This window comes from Oncorhynchus mykiss, chromosome 7, assembly GCF_057628025.1.
Source record: "Oncorhynchus mykiss isolate SJ-2025 chromosome 7, ASM5762802v1, whole genome shotgun sequence".
Taxonomy (NCBI): domain Eukaryota; kingdom Metazoa; phylum Chordata; class Actinopteri; order Salmoniformes; family Salmonidae; genus Oncorhynchus; species Oncorhynchus mykiss.
In genome coordinates, this window is record NC_143028.1 from 4905085 (window position 1) to 4929529 (window position 24445).

At 46.8% G+C, this 24445-nt stretch overlaps 1 protein-coding gene across 6 annotated transcripts in view; it reads right to left on the bottom strand.

Moving 5' to 3' along the window:
- LOC118965242 (BCL-6 corepressor) overlaps positions 1 to 24445 on the bottom strand; it is a 98493-nt gene that overhangs the window by 39732 nt on the left and 34316 nt on the right. For 4 of the 6 annotated variants that reach the window (XM_090239919.1, XM_090239914.1, XM_090239915.1 and 1 more), the window contains one exon: positions 18274 to 18552. In XM_090239919.1, coding sequence (XP_090096045.1) covers positions 18274 to 18552 — 279 coding nt within the window. The remainder of the gene's footprint in view (positions 1 to 18273; positions 18553 to 24445) is intronic. The other 2 variants (XM_090239920.1, XM_090239917.1) reach the window with 1 other exon arrangement.

The following is a 24445-nucleotide window of genomic DNA, read 5'->3' on the forward strand; positions in this document are numbered from 1 at the left end:
GTAGCTACTAGTCTACTGCTGTGGTGTGGTAGCTACTAGTCTACTACTGTGGTGTGACAGCTACTAGTCTACTACTGTGGTGTGGTAGCTACTAGTCTACTACTGTGGTGTAGTAGCTACTAGTTTACTACGGTGGTGTGGTAGCTACTAGTCTACTACTGTGATGTGTTAGCTACTAGTCTACTACTGTGGTGTGGTAGCTACTAGTCTACTACTGTGGTGTGGTAGCTACTAGTCTACTACGGTGGTGTGGTAGCTACTAGTCTACTACTGTGGTGTGGTAGCTACTAGTCTACTACTGTGGTGTAGTAGCTACTAGTCTACTACTGTGGTGTGGTAGCTACTAGTCTACTACTGTGGTGTGGTAGCTACTAGTCTACTACTGTGGTGTGGTAGCTACTAGTCTACTACTGTGGTGTGGTAGCTACTAGTCTACTACTGTGGTGTGGTAGCTACTAGTCTAGTACTGTGGTGTGGTAGCTACTAGTCTAGTACTGTGGTGTGGTAGCTACTAGTCTAGTACTGTGGTGTGGTAGCTACTAGTCTACTACTGTGGTGTGGCAGCTACTAGTCTACTGCTGTGGTGTGGCAGCTACTAGTCTACTACTGTGGTGTGGTAGCTACTAGTCTACTACTGTGGTGTGGTAGCTACTAGTCTACTACTGTGGTGTGGTAGCTACTAGTCTACTACTGTGGTGTGGTAGCTACTAGTCTACTACTGTGGTGTGGTAGCTACTAGTCTACTACTGTGGTGTGGTAGCTACTAGTCTACTACTGTGGTGTGGTAGCTACTAGTCTACTACTGTGGTGTGGTAGCTACTAGTCTACTACGGTGGTGTGGTAGCTACTAGTCTACTACTGTGGTGTGGTAGCTACTAGTCTACTACTGTGGTGTGGTAGCTACTAGTCTACTACGGTGGTGTGGTAGCTACTAGTCTACTACTGTGGTGTGGTAGCTACTAGTCTACTACTGTGGTGTGGTAGCTACTAGTCTACTACTGTGGTGTGGTAGCTACTAGTCTACTACTGTGGTGTGGTAGCTACTAGTCTACTACTGTGGTGTGGTAGCTACTAGTCTACTACTGTGGTGTGGTAGCTACTAGTCTAGTACTGTGGTGTGGTAGCTACTAGTCTAGTACTGTGGTGTGGTAGCTACTAGTCTACTACTGTGGTGTGGCAGCTACTAGTCTACTGCTGTGGTGTGGCAGCTACTAGTCTACTACTGTGGTGTGGTAGCTACTAGTCTACTACTGTGGTGTGGTAGCTACTAGTCTACTACTGTGGTGTGGTAGCTACTAGTCTACTACTGTGGTGTGGTAGCTACTAGTCTACTACTGTGGTGTGGTAGCTACTAGTCTACTACTGTGGTGTGGTAGCTACTAGTCTACTACTGTGGTGTGGTAGCTACTAGTCTACTACTGTGGTGTGGTAGCTACTAGTCTACTACGGTGGTGTGGTAGCTACTAGTCTACTACTGTGGTGTGGTAGCTACTAGTCTACTACTGTGGTGTGGTAGCTACTAGTCTACTACTGTGGTGTGGTAGCTACTAGTCTACTACGGTGGTGTGGTAGCTACTAGTCTACTACTGTGGTGTGGTAGCTACTAGTTTACTACTGTGGTGTGGTAGCTACTAGTTTACTGCTGTGGTGTGGTAGCTACTAGTTTACTACTGTGGTGTGGTAGCTACTAGTCTACTACTGTGGTGTGGTAGCTACTAGTCTACTACTGTGGTGTGGTAGCTACTAGTCTACTACTGTGGTGTGGCAGCTACTAGTCTAGTACTGTGGTGTGGTAGCTACTAGTCTAGTACTGTGGTGTGGTAGCTACTAGTCTACTACTGTGGTGTGGTAGCTACTAGTCTACTGCTGTGGTGTGGTAGCTACTAGTCTACTGCTGTGGTGTGGTAGCTACTAGTCTACTACTGTGGTGTGGTAGCTACTAGTCTACTACTGTGGTGTGGTAGCTACTAGTCTACTACTGTGGTGTGGTAGCTACTAGTCTACTACTGTGGTGTGGTAGCTACTAGTCTACTACTGTGGTGTGGTAGCTACTAGTCTACTACTGTGGTGTGGTAGCTACTAGTTTACTACTGTGGTGTGGTAGCTACTAGTTTACTACTGTGGTGTGGTAGCTACTAGTCTACTACGGTGGTGTGGTAGCTACTAGTCTACTACGGTGGTGTGGTAGATACTAGTCTACTACTGTGGTGTGGTAGCTACTAGTTTACTACGGTGGTGTGGTAGCTACTAGTCTACTACGGTGGTGTGGTAGCTACTAGTCAACTACGGTGGTGTGGTAGCTACTAGTTTACTACTGTGGTGTGGTAGCTACTAGTCTACTACTGTGGTGTGGTAGCTACTAGTTTACTACTGTGGTGTGGTAGCTACTAGTTTACTACTGTGGTGTGGTAGCTACTAGTCTACTACTGTGGTGTGGTAGCTACTAGTCTACTACGGTGGTGTGGTAGCTACTAGTCTACTACTGTGGTGTGGTAGCTACTAGTTTACTACTGTGGTGTGGTAGCTACCAGTTTATTACTGTGGTGTGGTAGCTACTAGTTTACTACTGTGATGTGGTAGCTACTAGTCTACTACTGTGGTGTGGTAGCTACTAGTCTACTGCTGTGGTGTGGTAGCTACTAGTCTACTACTGTGGTGTGGTAGCTACTAGTCTACTACTGTGGTGTGGTAGCTACGAGTTTACTACTGTGGTGTGGTAGCTACTAGTCTACTACTGTGGTGTGGTAGCTACTAGTCTAGTACTGTGGTGTGGTAGCTACTAGTCTACTACTGTGGTGTGACAGCTACTAGTCTAGTACTGTGGTGTGGTAGCTACTAGTCTACTGCTGTGGTGTGGTAGCTACTAGTCTACTACTGTGGTGTGACAGCTACTAGTCTACTACTGTGGTGTGGTAGCTACTAGTCTACTACTGTGGTGTAGTAGCTACTAGTTTACTACGGTGGTGTGGTAGCTACTAGTCTACTACTGTGATGTGTTAGCTACTAGTCTACTACTGTGGTGTGGTAGCTACTAGTCTACTACTGTGGTGTGGTAGCTACTAGTCTACTACGGTGGTGTGGTAGCTACTAGTCTACTACTGTGGTGTGGTAGCTACTAGTCTACTACTGTGGTGTAGTAGCTACTAGTCTACTACTGTGGTGTGGTAGCTACTAGTCTACTACTGTGGTGTGGTAGCTACTAGTCTACTACTGTGGTGTGGTAGCTACTAGTCTACTACTGTGGTGTGGTAGCTACTAGTCTAGTACTGTGGTGTGGTAGCTACTAGTCTAGTACTGTGGTGTGGTAGCTACTAGTCTACTACTGTGGTGTGGCAGCTACTAGTCTACTGCTGTGGTGTGGCAGCTACTAGTCTACTACTGTGGTGTGGTAGCTACTAGTCTACTACTGTGGTGTGGTAGCTACTAGTCTACTACTGTGGTGTGGTAGCTACTAGTCTACTACTGTGGTGTGGTAGCTACTAGTCTACTACTGTGGTGTGGTAGCTACTAGTCTACTACTGTGGTGTGGTAGCTACTAGTCTACTACTGTGGTGTGGTAGCTACTAGTCTACTACTGTGGTGTGGTAGCTACTAGTCTACTACGGTGGTGTGGTAGCTACTAGTCTACTACTGTGGTGTGGTAGCTACTAGTCTACTACTGTGGTGTGGTAGCTACTAGTCTACTACTGTGGTGTGGTAGCTACTAGTCTACTACGGTGGTGTGGTAGCTACTAGTCTACTACTGTGGTGTGGTAGCTACTAGTTTACTACTGTGGTGTGGTAGCTACTAGTTTACTGCTGTGGTGTGGTAGCTACTAGTTTACTACTGTGGTGTGGTAGCTACTAGTCTACTACTGTGGTGTGGTAGCTACTAGTCTACTACTGTGGTGTGGTAGCTACTAGTCTACTACTGTGGTGTGGTAGCTACTAGTCTACTACTGTGGTGTGGTAGCTACTAGTCTACTACTGTGGTGTGGTAGCTACTAGTCTAGTACTGTGGTGTGGTAGCTACTAGTCTAGTACTGTGGTGTGGTAGCTACTAGTCTACTACTGTGGTGTGGCAGCTACTAGTCTACTGCTGTGGTGTGGCAGCTACTAGTCTACTACTGTGGTGTGGTAGCTACTAGTCTACTACTGTGGTGTGGTAGCTACTAGTCTACTACTGTGGTGTGGTAGCTACTAGTCTACTACTGTGGTGTGGTAGCTACTAGTCTACTACTGTGGTGTGGTAGCTACTAGTCTACTACTGTGGTGTGGTAGCTACTAGTCTACTACTGTGGTGTGGTAGCTACTAGTCTACTACTGTGGTGTGGTAGCTACTAGTCTACTACGGTGGTGTGGTAGCTACTAGTCTACTACTGTGGTGTGGTAGCTACTAGTCTACTACTGTGGTGTGGTAGCTACTAGTCTACTACTGTGGTGTGGTAGCTACTAGTCTACTACGGTGGTGTGGTAGCTACTAGTCTACTACTGTGGTGTGGTAGCTACTAGTTTACTACTGTGGTGTGGTAGCTACTAGTTTACTGCTGTGGTGTGGTAGCTACTAGTTTACTACTGTGGTGTGGTAGCTACTAGTCTACTACTGTGGTGTGGTAGCTACTAGTCTACTACTGTGGTGTGGTAGCTACTAGTCTACTACTGTGGTGTGGCAGCTACTAGTCTAGTACTGTGGTGTGGTAGCTACTAGTCTAGTACTGTGGTGTGGTAGCTACTAGTCTACTACTGTGGTGTGGTAGCTACTAGTCTACTGCTGTGGTGTGGTAGCTACTAGTCTACTACTGTGGTGTGACAGCTACTAGTCTACTACTGTGGTGTGGTAGCTACTAGTCTACTACTGTGGTGTAGTAGCTACTAGTTTACTACGGTGGTGTGGTAGCTACTAGTCTACTACTGTGATGTGTTAGCTACTAGTCTACTACTGTGGTGTGGTAGCTACTAGTCTACTACTGTGGTGTGGTAGCTACTAGTCTACTACGGTGGTGTGGTAGCTACTAGTCTACTACTGTGGTGTGGTAGCTACTAGTCTACTACTGTGGTGTAGTAGCTACTAGTCTACTACTGTGGTGTGGTAGCTACTAGTCTACTACTGTGGTGTGGTAGCTACTAGTCTACTACTGTGGTGTGGTAGCTACTAGTCTACTACTGTGGTGTGGTAGCTACTAGTCTACTACTGTGGTGTGGTAGCTACTAGTCTAGTACTGTGGTGTGGTAGCTACTAGTCTAGTACTGTGGTGTGGTAGCTACTAGTCTAGTACTGTGGTGTGGTAGCTACTAGTCTACTACTGTGGTGTGGCAGCTACTAGTCTACTGCTGTGGTGTGGCAGCTACTAGTCTACTACTGTGGTGTGGTAGCTACTAGTCTACTACTGTGGTGTGGTAGCTACTAGTCTACTACTGTGGTGTGGTAGCTACTAGTCTACTACTGTGGTGTGGTAGCTACTAGTCTACTACTGTGGTGTGGTAGCTACTAGTCTACTACTGTGGTGTGGTAGCTACTAGTCTACTACTGTGGTGTGGTAGCTACTAGTCTACTACTGTGGTGTGGTAGCTACTAGTCTACTACGGTGGTGTGGTAGCTACTAGTCTACTACTGTGGTGTGGTAGCTACTAGTCTACTACTGTGGTGTGGTAGCTACTAGTCTACTACGGTGGTGTGGTAGCTACTAGTCTACTACTGTGGTGTGGTAGCTACTAGTCTACTACTGTGGTGTGGTAGCTACTAGTCTACTACTGTGGTGTGGTAGCTACTAGTCTACTACTGTGGTGTGGTAGCTACTAGTCTACTACTGTGGTGTGGTAGCTACTAGTCTACTACTGTGGTGTGGTAGCTACTAGTCTAGTACTGTGGTGTGGTAGCTACTAGTCTAGTACTGTGGTGTGGTAGCTACTAGTCTACTACTGTGGTGTGGCAGCTACTAGTCTACTGCTGTGGTGTGGCAGCTACTAGTCTACTACTGTGGTGTGGTAGCTACTAGTCTACTACTGTGGTGTGGTAGCTACTAGTCTACTACTGTGGTGTGGTAGCTACTAGTCTACTACTGTGGTGTGGTAGCTACTAGTCTACTACTGTGGTGTGGTAGCTACTAGTCTACTACTGTGGTGTGGTAGCTACTAGTCTACTACTGTGGTGTGGTAGCTACTAGTCTACTACTGTGGTGTGGTAGCTACTAGTCTACTACGGTGGTGTGGTAGCTACTAGTCTACTACTGTGGTGTGGTAGCTACTAGTCTACTACTGTGGTGTGGTAGCTACTAGTCTACTACTGTGGTGTGGTAGCTACTAGTCTACTACGGTGGTGTGGTAGCTACTAGTCTACTACTGTGGTGTGGTAGCTACTAGTTTACTACTGTGGTGTGGTAGCTACTAGTTTACTGCTGTGGTGTGGTAGCTACTAGTTTACTACTGTGGTGTGGTAGCTACTAGTCTACTACTGTGGTGTGGTAGCTACTAGTCTACTACTGTGGTGTGGTAGCTACTAGTCTACTACTGTGGTGTGGCAGCTACTAGTCTAGTACTGTGGTGTGGTAGCTACTAGTCTAGTACTGTGGTGTGGTAGCTACTAGTCTACTACTGTGGTGTGGTAGCTACTAGTCTACTGCTGTGGTGTGGTAGCTACTAGTCTACTGCTGTGGTGTGGTAGCTACTAGTCTACTACTGTGGTGTGGTAGCTACTAGTCTACTACTGTGGTGTGGTAGCTACTAGTCTACTACTGTGGTGTGGTAGCTACTAGTCTACTACTGTGGTGTGGTAGCTACTAGTCTACTACTGTGGTGTGGTAGCTACTAGTCTACTGCTGTGGTGTGGTAGCTACTAGTCTACTACTGTGGTGTGGTAGCTACTAGTCTACTACTGTGGTGTGGTAGCTACTAGTCTACTACTGTGGTGTGGTAGCTACTAGTCTAGTACTGTGGTGTGGTAGCTACTAGTCTAGTACTGTGGTGTGGTAGCTACTAGTCTACTACTGTGGTGTGGCAGCTACTAGTCTACTGCTGTGGTGTGGCAGCTACTAGTCTACTACTGTGGTGTGGTAGCTACTAGTCTACTACTGTGGTGTGGTAGCTACTAGTCTACTACTGTGGTGTGGTAGCTACTAGTCTACTACTGTGGTGTGGTAGCTACTAGTCTACTACTGTGGTGTGGTAGCTACTAGTCTACTACTGTGGTGTGGTAGCTACTAGTCTACTACTGTGGTGTGGTAGCTACTAGTCTACTACTGTGGTGTGGTAGCTACTAGTCTACTACGGTGGTGTGGTAGCTACTAGTCTACTACTGTGGTGTGGTAGCTACTAGTCTACTACTGTGGTGTGGTAGCTACTAGTCTACTACTGTGGTGTGGTAGCTACTAGTCTACTACTGTGGTGTGGTAGCTACTAGTCTAGTACTGTGGTGTGGTAGCTACTAGTCTAGTACTGTGGTGTGGTAGCTACTAGTCTACTACTGTGGTGTGGCAGCTACTAGTCTACTGCTGTGGTGTGGCAGCTACTAGTCTACTACTGTGGTGTGGTAGCTACTAGTCTACTACTGTGGTGTGGTAGCTACTAGTCTACTACTGTGGTGTGGTAGCTACTAGTCTACTACTGTGGTGTGGTAGCTACTAGTCTACTACTGTGGTGTGGTAGCTACTAGTCTACTACTGTGGTGTGGTAGCTACTAGTCTACTACTGTGGTGTGGTAGCTACTAGTCTACTACTGTGGTGTGGTAGCTACTAGTCTACTACGGTGGTGTGGTAGCTACTAGTCTACTACTGTGGTGTGGTAGCTACTAGTCTACTACTGTGGTGTGGTAGCTACTAGTCTACTACTGTGGTGTGGTAGCTACTAGTCTACTACGGTGGTGTGGTAGCTACTAGTCTACTACTGTGGTGTGGTAGCTACTAGTTTACTACTGTGGTGTGGTAGCTACTAGTTTACTGCTGTGGTGTGGTAGCTACTAGTTTACTACTGTGGTGTGGTAGCTACTAGTCTACTACTGTGGTGTGGTAGCTACTAGTCTACTACTGTGGTGTGGTAGCTACTAGTCTACTACTGTGGTGTGGTAGCTACTAGTCTACTACTGTGGTGTGGTAGCTACTAGTCTACTACTGTGGTGTGGTAGCTACTAGTCTAGTACTGTGGTGTGGTAGCTACTAGTCTAGTACTGTGGTGTGGTAGCTACTAGTCTACTACTGTGGTGTGGCAGCTACTAGTCTACTGCTGTGGTGTGGCAGCTACTAGTCTACTACTGTGGTGTGGTAGCTACTAGTCTACTACTGTGGTGTGGTAGCTACTAGTCTACTACTGTGGTGTGGTAGCTACTAGTCTACTACTGTGGTGTGGTAGCTACTAGTCTACTACTGTGGTGTGGTAGCTACTAGTCTACTACTGTGGTGTGGTAGCTACTAGTCTACTACTGTGGTGTGGTAGCTACTAGTCTACTACTGTGGTGTGGTAGCTACTAGTCTACTACGGTGGTGTGGTAGCTACTAGTCTACTACTGTGGTGTGGTAGCTACTAGTCTACTACTGTGGTGTGGTAGCTACTAGTCTACTACTGTGGTGTGGTAGCTACTAGTCTACTACGGTGGTGTGGTAGCTACTAGTCTACTACTGTGGTGTGGTAGCTACTAGTTTACTACTGTGGTGTGGTAGCTACTAGTTTACTGCTGTGGTGTGGTAGCTACTAGTTTACTACTGTGGTGTGGTAGCTACTAGTCTACTACTGTGGTGTGGTAGCTACTAGTCTACTACTGTGGTGTGGTAGCTACTAGTCTACTACTGTGGTGTGGCAGCTACTAGTCTAGTACTGTGGTGTGGTAGCTACTAGTCTAGTACTGTGGTGTGGTAGCTACTAGTCTACTACTGTGGTGTGGTAGCTACTAGTCTACTGCTGTGGTGTGGTAGCTACTAGTCTACTGCTGTGGTGTGGTAGCTACTAGTCTACTACTGTGGTGTGGTAGCTACTAGTCTACTACTGTGGTGTGGTAGCTACTAGTCTACTACTGTGGTGTGGTAGCTACTAGTCTACTACTGTGGTGTGGTAGCTACTAGTCTACTACTGTGGTGTGGTAGCTACTAGTCTACTGCTGTGGTGTGGTAGCTACTAGTCTACTACTGTGGTGTGGTAGCTACTAGTCTACTACTGTGGTAGCTACTAGTCTACTACTGTGGTGTGGTAGCTACTAGTCTACTACTGTGGTGTGGTAGCTACTAGTATACTACTGTAGTAGCTACTAGTCTACTGCTGTGGTGTGGTAGCTACTAGTCTACTACTGTGGTGTGGTAGCTACTAGTCTACTGCTGTGGTGTGGTAGCTACTAGTCTACTACTGTGGTGTGGTAGCTACTAGTCTACTACTGTGGTGTGGTAGCTACTAGTCTACTACTGTGGTGTGGTAGCTACTAGTCTACTACTGTGGTGTGGTAGCTACTAGTCTACTACTGTGGTGTGGTAGCTACTAGTCTACTGCTGTGGTGTGGTAGCTACTAGTCTACTGCTGTGGTGTGGTAGCTACTAGTCTACTGCTGTGGTGTGGTAGCTACTAGTCTACTGCTGTGGTGTGGTAGCTACTAGTCTACTACTGTGGTGTGGTAGCTACTAGTCTACTACTGTGGTGTGGTAGCTACTAGTCTAGTACTGTGGTGTGGTAGCTACTAGTCTACTACTGTGGTGTGGTAGCTACTAGGCCCAATTCTGCTATGAACGTGTACATGGTACAGATCCACATATTAAAAGCACAGCGGGCTGTAGTGAGCTGTGGAGGTCTGTCTGTTTTCCAGCCGGCTGGTCGGTCGGTGGAGCTAAGCGGGGTATTAAACACATGATAAAGCACAGCTTTAATGGCCGCCAGAGGAGAGGAGCACAGTGGAGAGCACAGGGTTGTTGATTTCTTTCCCGCCGCAGTAAAACACCCACGTCCCGCTCTCCCTTCATAGTTCCTCTTTAATCTCTTCCTCCTCAGGGAGGATGGCCTTCCAGCTCACCCCCCCCCCCCTCCCCACAGACTGTTAACCCTCTAGCTACTCTATCACCTAGAGAACACAACCACACACACTCCCTCACAAGCCTAACTCCCTCACAAACCACACATACGGTATGATAGACAAGTCTCACAAAGAAGTGTTAGAATTTAAATGCATATGGAGGTTAGAGCGAGGAGAGCGGGAGAGGGATTCCAACCTTGAGAATGCTGAAGCGTTGTTTCTCATCTACTAACACTTGACAGACTGGGACACACACGCACACTCGGACATACACACACGCTACACAGGCATACTCTCCATTTTTCACTGTGTCCTAAGCGTCATCTAGACCGGCGCCGTTTAGATAATCAGGAAGTGAAAAACAACAGCGTGGTTTAGAGCTCTCTCTGATGCTGGTTCTAATTTTACCCTGCATTCACCAGCAGACAAAGACTAGGAGACCACACAGTGTATTATGATGGAGAGAAAAGAACAGAGGAGCAGGGAGAAGGGAGCGTGAGGGGAGCGTGAAAAGGCCGGGGCACACTAAGTGGAGCTTTTAATTGAGCGGGCGTGATCTCTCCTTTCTCCCTCTCGTTTCTCTGGCTTTTTTCATGTACTCATTCAGCCAGTGAGTGGGAGTACAGCGTTGAAGGGGGAGGGTGTCGAGAGAGCAGTGGGGGGCCTGGGGATATGGAGAGGGTGTGTGTGTGTGTGTGTGTGTGTGTGCGCGTGCGCATGTGTGTGTGTGTGTGTATGTGTGTGTGCGCGCACGCACTGGGGATGTGTCTGAACGGCTGTGTCTCTGAGGTCTGGCAGACAGACAAGAGAGGAGGATACGAGCTGCGATAGATAACACCCTACAGCACTCTCACATAAGGGCATGTGTGTGTGTGAGTGAGAGCGAGCGAGCGGGTGAAAGAGATGGCGTGAGCATGCATTTTTAGAGGGCAGAGCTATAGGTGTTTGTTAGCCTTTATGCGTGTCTGTATTGAATGTGCTGCACGTGTGTTTTTAAAGGTCATTCGTGTGAACTCTTGAGGAAGTAAAACCTCCAGTGTTTTTTATGGATAGCATGTGTGAGGACAATCAGTTACTTTGGGCACGTAAGCATGCAAATGAGTACAATTAGGTGTGCCCATCCCGGTGTGTGTTATTAGTTCTGGCAGGTATAGGACAAAGCCTTGACTCATTTTCAACCCAGCCTCATTAACATATCCCATTGGCATCCTCGGCACGGCAGGATTGTGAAGAGAGAGAAAGAGAGAGAGAGAGAGGGGGAGAGGGGGAGAGAGAGAGAGGGGGGGGGGGAGAGAAAGAGAGAGAGAGAGAGAGAGAGAGAAAGAAAAATAAAGAGAGAGACCACTTATGTGTCGCGACACGCATCGCAAAGACTAAAGGATTCTGAAATATGCAGGAAGTGAGTGTGTGCATGTCAAAGGGCTTTTGGCTGGTCCCCGTGTAGCTCAGTTGGTAGAGCATTGTGGGTTCCATTCCCACGGACGACCAGTAAAATTAAAATACTAAATATTATATTAAATGTATGTCAGTCACTCTGGATAAGCGTTTGCTAAATGACAAAAATGGCAATGTAAGAGCGACAGCCGGCAGGGCTGTGTGTGTGTTGAGTGGAGACACACTGTGTCGAGTGTGTGTGTTGAGTGGAGACGCACTGTGTCGAGTGTGTGTGTTGAGTGGAGACGCACTGTGTCGAGTGTGTGTGTGTTGAGTGGAGACGCACTGTGTCGAGTGTGTGTGTTGAGTGGAGACACACTGTGTCGAGTGTGTGTGTTGAGTGGAGACGCACTGTGTCGAGTGTGTGTGTTGAGTGGAGACGCACTGTGTCGAGTGTGTGTGTGTTGAGTGGAGACGCACTGTGTCGAGTGTGTGTGTGTTGAGTGGAGACGCACTGTGTCGAGTGTGTGTGTTGAGTGGAGACGCACTGTGTCGAGTGTGTGTGTGTTGAGTGGAGACGCACTGTGTCGAGTGTGTGTGTGTTGAGTGGAGACGCACTGTGTCGAGTGTGTGTGTTGAGTGGAGACGCACTGTGTCGAGTGTGTGTGTGTTGAGTGGAGACGCACTGTGTCGAGTGTGTGTGTTGAGTGGAGACGCACTGTGTCGAGTGTGTGTGTGTTGAGTGGAGACGCACTGTGTCGAGTGTGTGTGTTGAGGGGAGACGCACTGTGTCGAGTGTGTGTGTGTGTTGAGTGGAGACGCACTGTGTCGAGTGTGTGTGTTGAGTGGAGACGCACTGTGTCGAGTGTGTGTGTGTTGAGTGGAGACGCACTGTGTCGAGTGTGTGTGTTGAGTGGAGACGCACTGTGTCGAGTGTGTGTGTTGAGTGGAGACGCACTGTGTCGAGTGTGTGTGTGTTGAGTGGAGACGCACTGTGTCGAGTGTGTGTGTGTTGAGTGGAGACGCACTGTGTCGAGTGTGTGTGTTGAGTGGAGACGCACTGTGTCGAGTGTGTGTGTTGAGTGGAGACGCACTGTGTCGAGTGTGTGTGTGTTGAGTGGAGACGCACTGTGTCGAGTGTGTGTGTTGAGTGGAGACGCACTGTGTCGAGTGTGTGTGTGTTGAGTGGAGACGCACTGTGTCGAGTGTGTGTGTTGAGGGGAGACGCACTGTGTCGAGTGTGTGTGTGTTGAGTGGAGATGCACTGTGTCGAGTGTGTGTGTTGAGTGGAGACGCACTGTGTCGAGTGTGTGTGTTGAGTGGAGACGCACTGTGTCGAGTGTGTGTGTGTTGAGTGGAGACGCACTGTGTCGAGTGTGTGTGTTGAGTGGAGACGCACTGTGTCGAGTGTGTGTGTGTTGAGTGGAGACGCACTGTGTCGAGTGTGTGTTGAGTGGAGACACACTGTGTTGAGTGTGTGTGTTGAGTGGAGACGCACTGTGTCGAGTGTGTGTGTTGAGTGGAGACACACTGTGTCGAGTGTGTGTGTGTTGAGTGGAGACAGACTGTGTTGAGTGTGTGTGTGTTGAGTGGAGACGCACTGTGTTGAGTGTGTGTGTGTTTGTATGGCGCTGCTAGCTGGTCGGTGACAAGCGAGTGACAACACAAAGACAGGAGGACCAGTCTCAGTACTATGCACTTTCTGTCCTTCCCTCACCTCCTTCCCTCACCTCCTTCCATCCATGAACATTGACCTCACCTACATGACAGAAGCAAGCAACATGGTGGATCCTATCGCTTATTTTAACGGCAAACAAATTCACAAATGTGAATTTAACAAATACACCCAATTCATCTGAATAAATTAGACAAAGTCAAACAGCTGAATAAAATCTAAATACTATTAGTGGTGAACTGATAGCTGCTCTCTCCCAGTTATAATAATGAATAGATGCTGTGATCAGAGAGACTATGGAAATGGCTGCATGACCAAAGTCAACCATTCAAGCAGATAAAAACAACAGTCTCTTGGAACCACAGTAAGAAGCACAAACCAACGCCATGCCTCACCACAGATCCTCATTCCACTCACAAACACTGCACTCCAAAACCACACACAAATACACAAGACTCACTGTAGATATATACATCACACACACACACACACACACACACACACACACACACACACACACACACACACACACACACACCAGGAATTGAGATTATGCACTGCTGCCGGAGTGATATTCCACAATCCGAGTGTGAATTTGCATGTGTGTGGTGTGATTGTGCTGTGAGTGAGTGGGTGTGTGTGTGTGCTGTGAGTGAGTGCGTGCGTGTGTGTGCTGTGAGTGTGTGTGTGTAATTAAAGGCAGTCCTAAGGCTAAGTGATACAAGTGTGAAGATTGCGGGAGAGATCGATCCAACGGAGTCTCCCAGTTTTGCACACTGACTGGAATTTGATTTGGAGGGGCTGTGAAACGAAAGCAGGCAGGCAGGCGGCAAGCCCAGCGTGTGGAGTGGAGGGGGAGGAGGAGAGGAAGGGAGGGAGCGGCGCGTTGAAAGGCCCGGCCTCACGGCCCTGTCGTATTTCACAGTCTTCCTCTCTCTCTTGCTCTTGCATTCTCTACAGTGCTCACTGTCTGCTGTTCCGTGCTGCGCTGTGTGCGTGAGAGAGAGAGAGAGAGAGAGAGAGAGAGAGAGAGAGAGAGAGAGGGCGGCCCCAGGGAGCTGCTTGTGGCTTATCACACGCAGGCAGTTAGAAAAGCTTCCTGTCGGGGGCCCGCTGAAGGAGGGAGGGAGCCAGGGAGAGAGGAAGCGAAGGAGGGAGAGAGAGACAGAGGGAGGGAGGGGAGGAAAAAACCCTGAAGGCTAGAAAAACAAGATGCCGTTGGGTTTATGCTCAAACACAGCAGCCATGTCTAGCGGCGCCGAGCGGGGAACAAGGGAGGGAGAGAGGGCTCAGGGCTAGCGGAGGAGAAGAAGAACAAGGGAAGGGAGGAGAGTGGACGCTACAGGATTAAATCTGCCCTCCTCCTCCTCTCCTCTCGTTTTAATCAAAGAGCTCCGTCTGGAGCGCATGCCTCACTGCCTCCAGTACACACACTACGAAGAGCACACACACACACTCAAAACCCTGGACACAGACGCTGGTCTACTAAAATCAGCCCTACCTTTGATCTAGAGGGATACCATTTCTCCCACCTCCAAACCGTTTCATCTTCCCATTTCGTAGAACACACTACCAATTCCCTCCAACACCAACTCTATCTGTCCTGCTGTCCACCTCAGGTAAAAACCACATTCAGTTTGAGAACCTCTCTACCCCCAGCTCATCTCCCCGCGTCTCAAAAGGTTGTCTTTCTACTGCAGTCTCCTTTAAAACGACCATGTTTTGCATTGGAGAGTAAGAAGACGGGGATGAAGGGAGGAGGAAGGGAGCGAGAGGACGAGTCATGCGTTCCAAACAGCATTAATGGTTGGTTTCCTGCGAGCGGTGCCAGTCCTTTCAGGCAGCCCTGCTGGAACTAATCCACAGGCTCATTAATCTGGGGGGACAAATTAGTCATAGACGGCCTTAATCCCAATATTCCCAGGGTTTAGACAAGGAAAGGGAGAAGAGGAATTTTTATCCAAATTGTGTTTTTTTAAAATAGTTTTGGGAAACTGGGTTGGATGTGGTAGGAAAGGGTTAAGAGCTACTGGAGATTTGGAGAGAGAAGAGAGCAGAGCCGTACTCCAGCACGTCTGTGTGTGAGAGAGAGAGGGAAAGCAGTGTGTATGCTAGCTAGGCGACTGCTCTGAGCTCTGTGCCTGGTGAAGGGCTCTCACATGGCCTCTCGTCTCTTAGACAAGTGAAGGGAGAGAGAACTAGCAGACGTAAACTGAACGAGATGGAGAGAATGAATGACAAACAACCCAGGGAGAGAGAGACAGAAGAACGAACCAACCTACTAGCACCCCGTACAGCCCTTCAAACCAACACACTAGCACCCCGTACAGCCCTTCAAACCAACACACTAGCACCCCGTACAGCCCTTCAAACCAACACACTAGCACCCTGTACAGCCCTTCAAACCAACACACTAGCACCCTGTACAGCCCTTCAAACCAACACACTAGCACCCCGTACAGCCCTTCAAACCAACACACTAGCACCCCGTACAGCCCTTCAAACCAACACACTAACACCCTGTACAGCCCTTCAAACCAACACACTAGCACCCCGTACAGCCCTTCAAACCAACACACTAGCACCCCGTACAGCCCTTCAAACCAACACACTAGCACCCCGTACAGCCCTTCAAACCAACACACTAGCACCCTGTACAGCCCTTCAAACCAACACACTAGCACCCTGTACAGCCCTTCAAACCAACACACTAGCACCCCGTACAGCCCTTCAAACCAACACACTAGCACCCCGTACAGCCCTTCAAACCAACACACTAGCACCCCGTACAGCCCTTCAAACCAACACACTAGCACCCCGTACAGCCCTTCAAACCAACACACTAGCACCCCGTACAGCCCTTCAAACCAACACACTAGCACCCCGTACAGACCTTCAAACCAACACACTAGCACCCCGTACAGCCCTTCAAACCAACACACTAGCACCCTGTACAGCCCTTTAAACCAACACACTAGCACCCCGTACAGCCCTTCAAACCAACACACTAGCACCCCGTACAGCCCTTCAAACCAACACACTAACACCCTGTACAGCCCTTCAAACCAACACACTAGCACCCTGTACAGCCCTTCAAACCAACACACTAACACCCTGTACAGCCCTTCAAACCAACACACTAGCACCCCGTACAGCCCTTCAAACCAACACACTAGCACCCCGTACAGCCCTTCAAACCAACACACTAGCACCCCGTACAGACCTTTAAACCAACACACTAGCACCTCGTACAGACCTTCAAACCAACACACTAGCACCCCGTACAGCCCTTCAAACCAACACACTAGCACCCCGTACAGACCTTCAAACCAACACACTAGCACCCCGTGCAGCCCTTCAAACCAACACACTAGCACCCCGTACAGCCCGTCAAACCAACACACTAGCACCCCGTACAGCCCTTCAAACCAACACACTAGCACCCCGTACAGCCCTTCAAACCAACACACTAGCACCCCGTACAGCCCTTCAAACCAACACACTAGCACCCCGTACAGCCCTTCAAACCAACACACTAGCACCCCGTACAGCCCTTCAAACCAACACACTAGCACCCCGTACAGCCCTTCAAACCAACACACTAGCACCCCGTACAGCCCTTCAAACCAACACACTAGCACCCCGTACAGCCCTTCAAACCAACACACTAGCACCCCGTACAGCCCTTCAAACCAACACACTAGCACCCCGTACAGCCCTTCAAACCAACACACTAGCACCATGTACAGCCCTTCAAACCAACACACTAGCACCCTGTACAGCCCTTCAAACCAACACACTAGCACCCCGTACAGCCCTTCAAACCAACACACTAGCACCCCGTACAGCCCTTCAAACCAACACACTAGCACCCTGTACAGCCCTTCAAACCAACACACTAGCACCCCGTACAGCCCTTCAAACCAACACACTAGCACCCCGTACAGCCCTTCAAACCAACACACTAGCACCCCGTACAGCCCTTCAAACCAACACACTAGCACCTCGTACAGACCTTTAAACCAACACACTAGCACCCCGTACAGCCCTTCAAACCAACACACTAGCACCTCGTACAGCCCTTCAAACCAACACACTAGCACCCCGTACAGCCCTTTAAACCAACACACTAGCACCCCGTACAGCCCTTCAAACCAACACACTAGCACCCCGTACAGACCTTCAAACCAACACACTAGCACCCCGTACAGACCTTTAAACCAACACACTAGCACCCCGTACAGCCCTTCAAACCAACACACTAGCACCCCGTACAGACCTTCAAACCAACACACTAGCACCTCGTACAGCCCTTCAAACCAACACACTAGCACCTCGTACAGCCCTTCAAACCAACACACTAGCACCTCGTACAGCCCTTCAAACCAACACACTAGCACCTCGTACAGCCCTTCAAACCAACACACTAGCACCTCGTACAGCCCTTCAAACCAACACACTAGCACCTCGTACAGCCCTTCAAACCAACACACTAGCACCTCGTACAGCCCTTCAAACCAACACACTAGCACCTCGTACAGCCCTTCAAACCAACACACTAGCACCTCGTACAGCCCTTCAAACCAACACACTAGCACCTCGTACAGCCCTTCAAACCAACACACTAGCACCCCGTACAGACCTTCAAACCAACACACTAGCACCCCGTACAGACCTTTAAACCAACACACTAGCACCCTGTACAGCCCTTCAAACCAACACACTAGTACCTCGTACAGACCTTTAAACCAACACACTAGCACCCCGTACAGCCCTTCAAACCAACACACTAGCACCCCGTACAGCCCTTCAAACCAACACACTAGCACCCTGTACAGCCCTTCAAACCAACACACTAGCACCCCGTACAGCCCTTCAAACCAACACACTAGCACCCCGTACAGACCTTTAAACCAACACACTAGCACCCTGTACAGCCCTTCAAACCAACACACTAGCACCCTGTACAGCCCTTCAAACCAACACACTAGCACCCCGTACAGACCTTTAAACCAACACACTAGCACCCTGTACAGCCCTTCAAACCAACACACTAGCACCCTGTACAGCCCTTCAAACCAACACACTAGCACCCTGTACAGCCCTTCAAACCAACACACTAGCACCCCGTACAGCCCTTCAAACCAACACACTAGCACCCTGTACAGCCCTTCAAACCAACACACTAGCACCCTGTACAGCCCTTCAAACCAACACACTAGCACCCTGTACAGCCCTTCCACATATGTTATCAAATCATCTTACCTCGTATCCTAGGCGGGAAGCCCTCTGGAGCAGGGTCTCTCCTGCGTTCTTGTTGACGATGAGCCTGCGGGCCTCAGGAGGCATGGGTCGGCTGGCAGGGGTAGAAGTGGGCACCGGGGGGTTGGAGGGGGTTGGCGTGCGGTCCTGGGTCTCTGTAGGGCTGGGCAGAGGGCTGAGCTGGGGGGGCGGGGTGAGAGGGGGGGCGGGGGAGGAGTGGGAGTAATCCGACAGGGATGAAGACCTCCTCCGCTTCTCGCTGCATCGCTTTTCCTTGACCTGCTGTGTGTGATGGGGGTAGGGAGAGAGAGGGAGAACTTAATAAGAGTCTGCATGTCAGATCTTCCACACACATACTGAGATATCCTCTTTCCTGTGTGTGTGTGTGGCTCGAAAAGACACTGCCCTACAGGCTCGTCTCATACTGACACACCTGACACATGGCCGTGGAGTGGGGGAACAACAGAACAGAGGAGAGAAAGAGTCTGAAAGAGGAACACGATACTGAGGTTATCAGAGCGCTGTCCGTCTTTCAGACTCCCCTTCCCTCTATTTTTACAGTCTGAGCTGCTCTCTTTCACCCCCCCTCCGTCCTCACCCTCTCTGCGGAGGTTATCCTTTATGCCGTCCTCCACTTCCTTTCTTCTCTCTCCCTCCTTTTTCCATACTCCTTCCTCTCCCTCTATGGAGATTGGGGTCGCTGGTCTAGTCTAGGGTGAAGTGCTAATTATTCCCGACCACAGGTTGTGTGTGTGTGTGCACTGCGGGTCCTACACACACACACACACACACACACACACACACACACACACACGTGGTGGCTGCGCGGTGGCGGGGCTAATAAATGTCAGCGCTTCTCCAGGGGCCCTGGCCGTGGCCTCGCAAAGTCATTTATAACCATGAGCACTGGCTTGTCACAGAGAGATGGGGGGGAGCGAGAGCGTGACTTGACTGCCCACCGCCAGAAATGCCCCAGGATACACGCGCACCCAATTGTTACTCCAAAATGTAAAAGCTCCTAACAAAAAGCTGATTTTCTCATACGCTACCTTTGTAACACTGTTATAAGTTAAGCAAAGACAGCCATTAAGTTATAAGTTATAAGTTAACTTATATGTTATAAGTTAAGCAAAGACAGCAACACACTGCAGTTACAAATTCTACTCATATATCTTCAACACACATTCCTATTCCTGATGGTTGGCCAGCCAGTTAGCATCAATAATTGATGGTTGGCCATCCAGTTAAAAACCTCTTGAGTGCAGGGGGCAGTATTTTGATGTTTGGATGAAAAACGTACCCAAATGAAACTGCCTATTTCTCAGGCCCATAATCTATAATATGCATATAATTGTCAGATTAGGATAGAAGTCACTAAAGTTTCCAAAACTGTCATTTCACATGTTTCTACGAACTTTACGGATACTATTTGGAATTTTCCTCTGCTCCGTCGTGACCGCTCGAGCCTGTGGATTTCTGAACATAATGCGCCAACCAAATGGAGGTATTTCTTTATGGAACAAAAGGAACATTTATTGTGTAACTGGGAGTCTCGTGAGTGCAAAAATCAGAAGATCATCAAAGGTAAGCGATTAATTTTATTGCTTTCCAGACTTTCGTGACCAATCTACTTGGCTGCTAGCTGTTTGTAATGTTTTGTCTACTGAGAGAGATGTCCTTACATAAACGCTTGGTATGCTTTCGCCAAAAAGCTTTTTTGAAATCTGACACGCCAGGTGGATTAACAACAAGCTAAACTGTGTTATGCTATATTGCACTTGTGATTTCATGAAAATTTAATATTTTTTGTAATTTAATTTGAATTTGGCGCTCTGATATTGACGAAAATGATCCCGGTAACGGGATGGGTGCATCAATAAGTTAATATCAATACTTGATGGTCAGTCATTCAGTTAACCTCTTAGAGCTCTAGGGGCGCTATTTCATTTTTGGATAAAAAACGTTCCCGTTTTAATTTTGTCACGAAAAGATGCTCGACTATGCATATTCTTGACAGTTTTGGAAAGAAAACACTCTGAAGTTTCAGAATCTGCAAAGATTTTGTCTGTAAGTGCCCCAGAACTCATTCTACAGGCGAAACCAAGATGATGCATCACCCAGGAATTAGCAGAATTTCTGAAGCTCTGTTTTCCATTCTCTCCTTATATGGCTGTGATTGCGCAAGGAATGAGCCTACACTTTCTGTCGTTCGCCCAAGGTCTTAGCAGCATTGTGACGTATTTGTAGGCATATCATTGGAAGATTGGCCATAAGAGACTACATTTTCCAGAGGTCCGCCCGGTGTCCTTTGTCTAAATTTGTGCGTAATCTTCAGGTGCAGGCATTTTCTCCTGGGATTCAGGAGAGAAAGCATGTTTCCAAGAACGATGTATCAATGAAGAGATATGTGAAAAACACCTTGAGGATTGATTCTAAACAACGTTTGCCATGTTTTCAGTCGATATTATGGAGTTAATTTGGAAAAAAGTTTGCGTTTTGAGGACTGAATTTATGGATTTTTTTTGGTAGCCAAATGTGATGTATAAAACGGAGCTATTTCTAATACACAAGGAATCTTTTTGGAAAAACTGAGCATCTGCTATCTAACTGAGAGTATCCTCATTGAAAACATCAGAAGTTCTTCAAAGGTAAATGATTTTATTTGAAGGCTTTTATGTTTTTGTTAATGTTGCGTGCTGGATGCTAACGCTAATGCTAACGCTAAATGCTAACGCGAAATGCTAACTCTAGCTAGCTACTTTTACACAAATGATTGTTTTCCTATGGTTGAGAAGCATATTTTGAAAATCTGAGATGACAGTGTTGTTTACAAAAGGCTAAGCTTGAGAGATGGCATATTTATTTCATTTCATTTGCGATTTTCATAAATAGTTAACGTTGTGTTATGCTAATGAGCTTGCTGATAGATTTACACAATCCTGGATACAGGGGTTTTTTCATAGCTAAACGTGACGCAGAAAACGGAGCGATTTGTCCTAAACAAATAATCTTTCAGGAAAAACTGAACATTTGCTATCTGAGAGTCTCCTCATTGAAAACATCTGAAGTTCTTCAAAGGTAAATGATTTTTTTGAATGCTTTTCTGTTTTTTTGTGTAAATGTTGCCAGCTGAATGCTAATGCTAAATGCTACGTTAGCCATCAATACTGTTACACAAATGCTTGTTTTGCAATGGTTGAGAAGCATATTTTGAAAATCTGAGATGACAGTGTTGTTAACAAAAGGCTAAGCTTGAGAGCTAGCATATTTATTTCATTTCATTTGCGATTTTCATGAATAGTTAACGTTGCGTTATGGTAATGAGCTTGAGTCTGTATTCACGAACCCGGATCCGGGATGGGGAGATCAGAAAGGTTAATATCAATAGTTGGTTGGTTATCCAGTTAATATCAATAGTTGATGGTTGGTTATCCAGTTAATATCAATAGTTGATGGTTGGTTATCCAGTTAATATCAATAGTTGATGGTTGGTTATCCAGTTAATATCAATAGTTGATGGTTGGTTGTCCAGTTAGTATCAATAGTTGATGGTTGGTTATCCAGTTAATATCAATACTTGATGGATGGTTATCCAGTTAATATCAATACTTGGTTGGTTATCCAGTTAATATCAATAGTTGGTTGGTTATCCAGTTAATATCAATAGTTGATGGTTGGTTATCCAGTTAATATCAATTTAATATCAATAGTTGATGGTTGGTTATCCAGTTAATATCAATTTAATATCAATAGTTGATGGTTGGTTATCCAGTTAATATCAATAGTTGATGGTTGGTTATCCAGTTAATATCAATAGTTGATTGTTGGCTATCCAGTTAATATCAATAGTTGGTTGGTTATCCAGTTAATATCAATAGTTGATGGTTGGTTATCCAGTTAATATCAATAGTTGGTTGGTTATCCAGTTAATATCAATAGTTGATGGTTGGTTATCCAGTTAGTATCAATAGTTGATGGTTGGTTATCCAGTTAATATCAATAGTTGATGGTTATCCAGTTAATATCAATAGTTGGTTGGTTATCCAGTTAATATCAATAGTTGGTTGGTTATCCAGTTAATATCAATAGTTGATGGTTGGTTATCCAGTTAATATCAATAGTTGATGGTTGGTTATCCAGTTAATATCAATAGTTGATGGTTGGTTATCCAGTTAATATCAATAGTTGGTTGGTTATCCAGTTAATATCAATAGTTGGTTGGTTATCCAGTTAATATCAATAGTTGATGGTTGGTTATCCAGTTAATATCAATAGTTGATGGTTGGTTATCCAGTTAATATCAATAGTTGATGGTTGGTTATCCAGTTAATATCAATAGTTGGTTGGTTATCCAGTTAATATCAATAGTTGGTTGGTTATCCAGTTAATATCAATAGTTGATGGTTGGTTATCCAGTTAATATCAATAGTTGATGGTTGGTTATCCAGTTAATATCAATAGTTGATGGTTGGTTATCCAGTTAATATCAATAGTTGGTTGGTTATCCAGTTAATATCAATAGTTGATGGTTGGTTATCCAGTTAATATCAATAGTTGGTTGGTTATCCAGTTAATATCAATAGTTGATGGTTGGTTATCCAGTTAATATCAATAGTTGGTTGGTTATCCAGTTAATATCAATAGTTGATGGTTGGTTATCCAGTTAATATCAATAGTTGATGGTTGGTTATCCAGTTAATATCAATAGTTGATGGTTGGTTATCCAGTTAATATCAATAGTTGATGGTTGGCTATCCAGTTAATATCAATAGTTGGTTGGTTATCCAGTTAAAATCAATAGTTGATGGTTGGTTATCCAGTTAGTATCAATAGTTGATGGTTGGTTATCCAGTTAATATCAATAGTTGATGGTTGGTTATCCAGTTAATATCAATAGTTGATGGTTGGTTATCCAGTTAATATCAATAGTTGATGGTTGGTTATCCAGTTAATATCAATAGTTGATGGTTGGTTATCCAGTTAATATCAATAGTTGGCTGGTTATCCAGTTAATATCAATAGTTGATGGTTGGTTATCCAGTTAATATCAATAGTTGGTTGGTTATCCAGTTAATATCAATAGTTGATGGTTGGTTATCCAGTTAATATCAATAGTTGATGGTTGGTTATCCAGTTAATATCAATAGTTGATGGTTGGCTATCCAGTTAATATCAATAGTTGATGGTTGGTTATCCAGTTAATATCAATAGTTGATGGTTGGCTCTCCAGTTAATATCAATAGTTGATGGTTGGTTATCCAGTTAGTATCAATAGTTGATTGTTGTTTATCCAGTTAATATCAATAGCTGATGTTTGCTACATCTAGATTGTTACCCAGAGTGTGACAACGTTTTATGTAAATATTACTTCCATGTATGAGATGATAAAATGCTATATTTTAAATGGGATCTGAAAACCCTTCCATATTTAGGCTCCGCATTCTGCACAGTGTGTGTGTGTGTGTGTGTGTATGTATGTGTGTGTGTGTGTGTGTGTGTGTGTGTGTGTGTTTGGACACGTCTGTCAGCGACGGAGCTCACAGCAGCCAGCAAACGGCAAACAGGATACAGCCACCGCGTCTGCCCCGGAGAGATCTCTGGGTGTGTGTGTGTGTGTGAATACCGCAGCAGGCGGAAGGAGGAGGAGAAAGAGAGGAAAGGGAGCAGAGGGGCTCGGGGAGGAGGGGTGTGTGTGTGTGTGTGTACGTGGTGTGATTCTGCAGGTGCCGTGCTGACAGCTGCTGCGCTGGGTAATTCCTCAGGGCTGGACGGACAGACACGCCAGCACGCCAGCGCGCACGCACGCACGCACACACACACACCACACACACACACACACACACACACACACACACACACACACACACACACACACAACAACAACTCCTGCAGTATACTCAGTATTGTGATCTACATAGCCAGAGACAAGGCTCTCACAGACATGACACCAGCCGAGGCCCATTCCCGCTCCCTGGGGTTGCTGTGTTTTGTGAAGAATGTGCTTCCGTCACACAGTCCAGACCTCTAGAGCACACTCACCCTCTACCCCCCTTTCCCTTCCTCCCTCCCTCACTCCTTCCATCCCTCCTCTTCCAGTCTGGGGCGGATTGTGCTCAGAGCAGGGGGAGGTCACAGCAGCGACACACAAACACACACTCGCAGTGACCCCAAGCAC